The following is a 9,251-nucleotide window of genomic DNA, read 5'->3' as shown; positions in this document are numbered from 1 at the left end:
GGGGGCCCTGGAGCGTCGGACATATGTTTCAGTGTCAGAATCGAAATCCCCGACCCCAAAAACCCCCGGGTGGGGATTTAGAAGGCCATTACTCAGCTGTTCGATGTTTTACAGAAGACCCCCCGCTTGCCCCCCTGGGGGGCCCCAGGGCCGTTGGGTATATTTTTCAGGGTCAAAAAACCCATGCACACAAATTTCTACAACTTTTAGTCAATTTTTACCATTTTTAGAAAATTTGGAAAAATTGATGCACTCCAAGATGCACTTTATGCACCCGCAATGCAGTTTCGATCCAGCCCCAAAGTGTAATATATAGACTTTTTTCCTGATATTTTTCCGAAGACAATGCCGAAAACCGCAACTCTATCGGTTTATCAGAAAAAAATTGCCGTATTCTGGGTGATTTTGGTCTAACTTGCCTGGACTATATGTCGACATATTCATCATTGGTATAAATATTATCTGTCATAATAATTCTGATAATAAATTAATCATTTGGTACCAATTATTGGTTGACAGAAAGTGTCAATTTATTAATATGATAAATAACAATTTATTTGTTATGACATCCGCTTACTTTATTTTTACTTTTAAGTTTTCGCAATTACCCCTTTAGAGAACGATTACGCATCTATTTTTTTACTAGAAAACTATCGGTTTTATTGAAAAATTACAAGAGGTAAAAAAGTTGCGCAATAAATCAGTCTTCTCAATAAATATTTTTAAATAAAGAATTTGCTTATATAAATAATTTGCAAACTGTTTCACTCCTTTATAAAATACTTAATACTCCTTATCTTAGTACTATCTTGCTTCCAAGAAGTTATAGGCCCCTGAAAGTAGTTTTTTTATTTCACTTTTTTACGATAGTTTATTTATTATTTGGGTAATTTTACCCAAATTTTGGAAAAATAGTTTTTTTATGTTATAAACATGAATATCTGCTTGTTTTTTTGCAATAAATATACAGGGCGTTCTGAGTGCGCTTGTCACTACATTGTTTCCTTCAGATTTTTTTTAAGGATCAATGTTTTTGGAAAATGATTAGTCACTTTAAAACAGCATTCGATTTGCTTTAAAAAGGGCATCTTCTGTGAATTCGTGTTCGAATAAAAACACACAAGATCCACTTTTTATAAGTAAAATTCTATTTACTGATGAGGCAACATTTATAAGAAGAATTTTCAACTATAAAAATTGTCACACGCATGGTCCGAAGAAAATCCAAACTGTAGGAGTGTGCGTCATTTCCAGCACGAATTTAAATTCAATGTTTGGTTCGGTTAGTCGAAAATCACCTTTTGAACTTCCAGCAACATTGAATGGACATTACTTAAACTTTCTCCAGAATAACTTATTCGATATGCTACTTGCTATGCTCTACTTTAGCAGTAAGAATTCATTTAAATAGCGTGTTTCCATATCAGTGGGTTGGACGAGAGAGTGAACATACATAGCCTCCACGAAGTCCAGATTTGCATCCTCTGGATTTCTATTTATGGGGATATATTAAAACTCTGGTTCATTCTGGCCCTACTGTTAACACCAGAAATGAATTGTGGCAAAAAATAGTGGCACCAGCAAATGATATTAGGCATATCCTTCCGATATTCTTAACAGTTAGAAGAAATTTCTTAAAGAGATGTCAAAAATACATTGAAGCAAATGGCGGACATCTCGAAAATCAAATTTAAAAGAAACATTGTTTTTTCTGTTACATTTAGGTGCTAAATGATTATTTTTTATTTTGTTATTTTTAAATGCATCTTTCATGTTGTCATATTTTTCTGTGTATGTTTCATGTTTACTGTAACAACATTTTGAATTAATTTATATTGTAATTTATGTATTATTTTCAAACTTAAATTATGTACCTACATTAAACGTTATATTCTCTAAGACGGTGCGTTTCAGCGACATGCCTTTTTTTAAAGCAAATCGAATGCTGTTGTAAAATAACTAATTAGTTTCTAAATATATCGATTTAAAAAAAATCTGAAGGAAGCAATATTTATCGCAAAAAAAAACAGCAGATATTCCTGTTTATAACGCAAAATAACCTACTTTTCCAAAATTTGAGTAAAATTATACAAACAATAAATAAATTATCATAAAAAGTGAAATTTAAAAACAGCTTTCTCGGGCCTATAACTTCTTAAGGAAACAAGATGGAACCAAAGTAAGTTTATTTAAATCACCTTATTTTCATCCATGGAAGCTAAAGTATGGCCCGTTCTTTAATAAACACCCTGTATAGTCATTAAATAGCGCACCTCTAATAAAATATTTGCTGATCATACTTCGCTGGAATTTCTTAAAATAATATTAAAGATTATTAAAAAAAAAGATCATCTAATCTAAGTTTGCAATATTAACTACATACGTGAAAAAAATGCCAAAATGACGATAACTACGAGTAGTACGGCCCTATTTCGTAACTTGTAATAAGCAATTTAACTATTGATTCTAAGCGTAACTTTAAGTTCAAGAAACCTGATAATGCATTATTGGCAACGTTTTAAACTGCTTCCACGCCACTGGTTATCTCGTGTCGAGTAAACGGCGAAAGTTTTAAGAGGGGAGAGAATATCCGCCATTGCGAAACCTGAAGCAAATTTAATTGTTATGAAAGCAATAAATAATCAGTTACATATAATTTGTAATACTAATAAAGTTATGGAAGCAATGTTTTCCTTGTTTCCCTGGACAGCACGCTCCTGCTGTGTAGTAGGTCGAAGTTTGTAACAACGCCAGGTAAACGGTGAAGCAATGGAATTTTTCTGATTATCATGCCCCATCTTATATAAAAAACGTTTAACCATAGCTCCAAATACCAATTACCTATATATTTTGTCGAAACCAAACCCACCAAATATCTACCGTCATTTCTTGGGCCACTCCGTATCACTGTCGGAGTTTCCCCAACAGAACATTCCACATGATAACTTTCCAAGCGATCTCTAGGGCGAAAAAGGACAGAAACACAACATTAAAGGAATCGCAAAACGGCAGGGCACCCTCTCTGTTTCTCCTACCTGTCCCCGGCAGCCCAGCTTGAACAGGAGACGGTGGAGAAGAATGCCTCTCGTTATTTTTTATTTCCTCTTCCGATTCCACGACCAACTCGATTGGGAGGGATAGATACATTCATATAGTCCATTTACGATAAGTTTGCAATGACGTCAGCGCGAAACGGTGCAGCATTGTCAGGTTGTAATTTTCTTCAGGATATTTAAGAAAATTAATCTTTGATAGCGAACCCAGTTTGTTATAGTTGTTACGATCTGAATTGGAACCGCATAAAAACATTGAACTCATAAATTCTACGGAATCCATAGACGTCCAGAAAAATTTCCTGTCTCGTCTAGATATAGGTACTATATTCCGAGCTATATTACCATAATTACCATACGATTGTCAAGTTTTTATGTTTAAAATCGCATTGTAATAAAGCATGCCGTAAAATACCTAAAGATTTATAATTATAATCAGGATAATCGCTTAATTTATCTCGAATCATGTTTAAAGTAGGAACTTTATTTTCTTTATACCTACATATTATAAATTGGGCGCCGCAATAAATCTGGTAAAATCGTCAATTTTCTTTAATTTTGTATTTTTTCGTTTCCTCTTTGTACCGTGATCAATCCTTCTTTAATTACGCAATAAATGTGGTCGTTTTTGATATCTTAGTTAATTCGTTAATACATTTCCTAACTTTTTTTGTCACATTGTTCACTATTTTCAATTTTCAAACATTATATTTAATATAATACGTTGACTTTTTACGTGTAAATCTTTGTTTTTAAATTCTGAGTTTGTGTCGATACTTTCGACAAAAACCGGTTCCACTATTTGGGGATTTTCCAGAGTTATTTCGTTATCCTCCGCTTCAAAGAGTCTCCAGAGAGCCACGCTAAATTACTAGATAATTACATATAACATTTATTTTAATAACTATTACCCTTTACTGGTTACTATATGAACAATTAATAATATCAACTAATAAATAATAATACGTATTATACCAACAACATACCCCGCCAAGCAATGCTCTGCACTGGCACTGGCAAAACGGCAGAGAGTTAATATTTTCTATTGTTCTGTGACATCATTGTAAACATATCTTAAATAGATTTTATTTGTTGGTTTTTACATCCTTTTTAATGTTATTTCGCTGATGAGTACCTATAACTCCGAAATGTCGAAACCTCTGGCTACTTTTAACCCCCGGGACTGGTCTCCTTTTATTCGCCGCTGACAAGACCCCGCAACTCCGAAACTTGGTACTAAATTGACCTGTTCCGCTGGGGATTTCCCGTCGTAAACATCCGTATAACGCCGGTGAGTTGATTAGAAAACAAGGCGGCACCCGGTCGGCGATTAAATCCCGTGTTCACGTAGCAACCTGGCGACTCGGCCGTCTTTTGTTTGTGGAAGCGCCCCGTTGCAGCGCCCATTCAAATGCAAATGAGGCGCTGCCGCGACAATTAGCGCCCGGCGCGTACGGGATAGACCGCCGTGACCTCAGCTTTCGTTCCTCTCGGCCGTTAAGGCGACTATTTTTAGTCCCACGACGACGACGATGCCGTTCCGTCCGGCTGGAAATCGGTCTGGAGAAGTTTTTAATAGATCCGATCGTCCCCGTCGGCCGCCGCCAGATTTCGGTTACGGGGGCGGGCGGATCTCAGTTTTATTCCATTGACGAGGGCGTGAAAACATTTACATAAGAGGAAACAATCCCCCCTAATTGGAACGGACACAAAACGGACGGAAATCGCTTTGGTGTACCGCAGGGCACTGTACTTGGCCCTTTATTGTTTGCAATGTTCACAAATGATCCAATGAAAAATCTAGGTCTTCAGTCCTTCACATATGGTCCAGAAACTAGTTTAAACATTTGTAACAATAATTTATTACGTGAAAAAGTTTGTTTTAGACATGTTCAAATAAAAAAAAACAATAAACTAAATAAAATATTGGCGCACGGGTTTATTTTGTTGTCCAATAAATGACTAACATGAGAAAAATAAATACATACTAACAAGAAAATCGTTGTTTACTTAAACTGTCAATATTATAAACAAACACGAATTAAATTTAACTCGTGCACAATACAAAACTCTTAAAAATAATCCTATAAAGTAATTTTTACAACGCATTTTATAGCTACACCGCGTCATAGTAGCAGCATTTGTTATTATAAACATTAGGTTGTTGAACCAAATGGCGCGTACATATTTTGCTTACTCTAACAATACGCTCATTCTGAGAAGCAGTTTTATTAGAATTACGACCAATTATTATTGTAAAAACTCGCATGGTGGTCTATCTGCCATGAATAAACATTTTCCAGCCCTACCTACATCGTTTCTGAAGACATTGCTACTTTAAATGTATTAAATGTACCAATGTAACAAGTAATCGAAATAAATTAAATCTTTTTTTTTTTGGGTGCGGCTCAAGGACCCACTCCGAGACCTGTTATATATTATTTTCCATAAATTATGTATTCCTGGATATAAAGTCGAATTTATTTTGTTTCAGATGAAACCAATGAGGTTCTTCTACCGTATCTTCACGCCGATGAAGGTCAGACCTATCAAAATCGTCAACACCACTTTATCCACCGGAGGAAGACAATTGCAGATAGTTCCCGTCAAGCCGAGCCCCGATCCTACTACCAAGCCAGCCGAGGAAGTGAAACCGGAAGCGAAACCGGAACTGGATGTGGAAAAATCCAGGGATAAAGACTTGGAAGAAAGCGAGGACCAAAAGAACGACAAAGAAAGGCTGTTCGCCCATCTTCAACTGCAGAGCAAGTCCCAAGTGGAGAAAGACAAGAAAGTACCTGAGAAACCCCTGATTAAAGACTGCGTGTTTGAATACGAGGAACCTGACCAAGAGGAGATTAAGAGGTTCGCCGAGAAAAGGGACAGGGAGTGGGCCTTGCAGAAAAAACTGGACGATGAAACCAGGAAAGACGAAGACTACGTCAGTCACCATTTCTCCAAGAAGAGAAAAAAAAGTAAACACTCAAAAAACGAGTTCAACCTGCATAAAAAGAGAAAACTTCACGCTGAGATAGCTTCTAATGAAGAAGAACTGAAACTCAAGGTCAAAATCACAAATAACGGTCACAAGCACAAGCACCACAAGAGTTCTGGGCAAGTAAATGAAAAGACTCAAACCTCAGACGTTAGCTCTAAGGAAAAGCTACTTCAGATGCGCCAAGTTAGGCATAAACATGTGTCTAGCGAAGACAAAAACATCCAAACTGTACCTAGTATAAAACTATCTAAAGATTCTAGCACCAGCACCGAGAAGATCAGAATAGAATCCGGAGACAAATCCAAAGTTGAAGAAAAGCAAATTGACATCAAAGAATCTACAGAAGAACCTAGAAAATCCCCAAAAATCAAAGAAGACATCGCCAAGTTGAAGATAAAGGTGACGGAACCTTCTAGTAGTGTGTCTGAGTCAGCAGTGCTACCCAAACAACAGAGTGAAGGCGTTAGCACCTCTCCAAAGATAGGTACGTTCTTGGAACCCACTAGTTCCAAACCGGGCTTTGCCTTAAAGAACTCGATTGAGAAAGATTGGGTCAAAAAGGTACCAACAGTTCAACTGGAGAGGAACGAACAGACTGAAAAACAAGCTCAGAAGACCTTTCTTAAGACATTTCAGACTTATGCCGAAAAATACCAGCGGAACGAGAAGCTGCAGCAAAACAAAATCGAGAATACCAAAGCAAAACTGAACAGCGTCAACCTCAACAAGGATAAATTGATACAAATTAAGACCGAAAATAACAAAATTACCGCCAATAACAAGAGTTTGGAAAGGAAGATTGCCAACCTACAGCAACACTGTACCATAGAGGCCAAACCTCCAGAAAAAATAGAGAAGAAAATGAACTTTGTCAATGAGAAACCTAAAATGGTTACTCCCCATTACCCAGCTGGTTTCACAGTGAGCAAAGTAGAACAAGGAGTTAAGAGGAAAGCTGAGGACGAGGCAATGCAAGATAACAGACCAAGCTTAGAAATCACTTTAATAAACCCTCCTACTTCGAGTCCTGCCCAACAGAGCTCTAAACCACCTGAAAAACCACCCGTCAAACGTCCTCCACCTGCAACTATTCCTTTGGACAGGATAAAGAAGTCCGTTAACTTAAAGTCCGGGATCAGCATTATCCCGAAACTACCAGAAAGGTGCGACAACATCGGGGCTTTGGATCTGTCCAAAACCAGCATGTCCCCCGACAATTCTTCCAAAATTTCTCCAAAACTAGACGTTCCTAACGGTTTCAATTTAGTCAGTAGACAGTTGAACGCCTTGTCCAGGCCGACCACCACCACAGGATCCGAGAAAAACAACATAGCGTTATCCAACCTTCAAATGTTATCTAAAGTAGCGACGGAGCACTCTAACTTGAACAACAAGACCCCACAGAACACCATGGCCTTGAACAAACCGAGGCCGCAGATGCCGAGCTTACAAACCTTGAAGGTGCCTTCGTTACAAAATCCCGGGCAAATGAAGGCACCCAACTTGCAGAAAATACCTAAACTCAACGAGATACAAAAGTTCAGACCCACCAACCCTCAAATCAGGAACCTGAGGCCCAACCAGAACCAAAACATCAGGAACATCCCGAATCCGAGTCTGCTGATCAGGCAGCAGAACCAGAACAGGCTGTCACAGATCGCAACGATGCAGCAGAGCAGCGGCGAAGCGACGAAGACGACGCAGAGCGTTTCGACCAACTCCACGCCATCTCCGGCACAGAAGGAAGCGACTACGGCGACTCCCGTGAAAAGCGCGATAGAATCCAAGCTGCAAGAGAAGAAAGAGATCTCCGTTTAAGGTACCCCCTCATCTTTTGTGATAATTTCGGACTAGGCTACAAAAAATAAATCCACAGTACAAATTTTTTTAAAAAAACTACATGCATAGTTTTCTGCTCCGGTGGAGGTGAACATTTCGTGGAATTGTGATAGACAGAACATGAGAGTGTAATGATATTGTCTCGTAGTTTGGAACACCTGTTCGGTACTAAAATTATCGTTTACGATTTATTGTTGTTTAGTTCTGCCTTTCAGTCACAAGCATTGAACGTCACTTACCCAATATGACGTCATAGAAGTGTTCTTGGTTGAGTAATAAAACCGTTTCATTGTTATTGATCGCATTTTAGCTTTCAGCGGTTCTTTTATGACGTCACGCCGGTATCGAGTAATGGAACGACCTTTTGTTTACAACTGCTTGGTCGTCACTCATCGAGGGACTTGTTGAGTATGATTTTAGTTAGTTGGTGGCATTGTATATGCCGCAAAATGCACCTTGTTGTTGGTTACAGTCGCACCGTACATATTTTTATTATTGTTTAAACAATATCGATATTATTTATGTTGCTGTTTATTTTTAATGTAGCTGTTAAGTTCTCCGCGCATATTCCTAAGTTCCTCTACGGACGGGCGTGGACTTTAAAAAAGGAAATAATGACATTCCTTTTTATTTCGTCCCCTCCGCCCTTTTATAAGACTTAATATTTGAGTTTTTAAAAATTTTATCAATCACCAATTCTTCATTGTTAAAGTTATATTGTTTATTTGAACGGTTGTATATAGAGATGTATATATGTCGATGTTTGACCTGATTTTAAGCTAAAACTGAATGTAAATACTGTTTTTATTGGTCCTTCGCACTATTCTTTACGCAGTGCTCCTCTTCTTCTTCTGAAAATAACATTGTGTACCGTGTACATACTATTTTTAAAAAAACGTCCTATTTTAGGCGAGTCTTATTGATATTCAGGTGTTTCGAATGTTTCTCATTTCGCAACTAGCAGAATAGACTGTTTTTAACACTTACCTCCTTAGATTTTAGAGATTATTTACTATAGATCTAGGGGACGTATAAATATATGTACTATATTTCACTATACTGTTTGTGTAGTATATTATATGTGTAAGCAATAGAATGATTATGCATTTCTGTTCGAATTTCAGTTATAAACCCGAGTATTATCAAATTCCTGTATATCCTTCCCGCTCCTCTAAGTTCTATCACAAAAATATCGAAGTTCAGCTACATTTTGGACGCCCTGTATAATTTAATTAGCAGAGATGGATCTCCAGGTAAGTGTCTGATATGTCTACACTATTTTTAAAAGGTACTGTCGATTCTCTTAAAATTTTAATGGCAATAGCATGTATTTCAATTTCTAATATATGTTTATTAATAAC

At 37.4% G+C, this 9,251-nt stretch overlaps 1 protein-coding gene across 2 annotated transcripts in view; it reads left to right on the top strand.

The window, feature by feature from the left end:
• LOC108910676 (polycomb group protein Psc-like) overlaps window positions 1-8,972 on the top strand; it is a 65,314-nt gene extending 56,342 nt beyond the window's left edge. For both annotated transcript variants that reach the window (XM_018715370.1, XM_018715377.1), the window contains exon 7: window positions 5,548-8,972. In XM_018715370.1, the coding sequence (XP_018570886.1) occupies window positions 5,548-7,869 (2,322 nt within the window). In that variant the 3' untranslated portion in view covers window positions 7,870-8,972. The remainder of the gene's footprint in view (window positions 1-5,547) is intronic.
• Window positions 8,973-9,251: the final 279 nt, after the last annotated feature.

Source organism: Anoplophora glabripennis, unplaced genomic scaffold, assembly GCF_000390285.2.
Source record: "Anoplophora glabripennis isolate ALB-LARVAE unplaced genomic scaffold, Agla_2.0 scaffold7, whole genome shotgun sequence".
Classification (NCBI taxonomy): domain Eukaryota; kingdom Metazoa; phylum Arthropoda; class Insecta; order Coleoptera; family Cerambycidae; genus Anoplophora; species Anoplophora glabripennis.
Note: the sequence above shows the minus strand (reverse complement) of the source record. Positions and strands in the feature narration are given on the sequence as shown.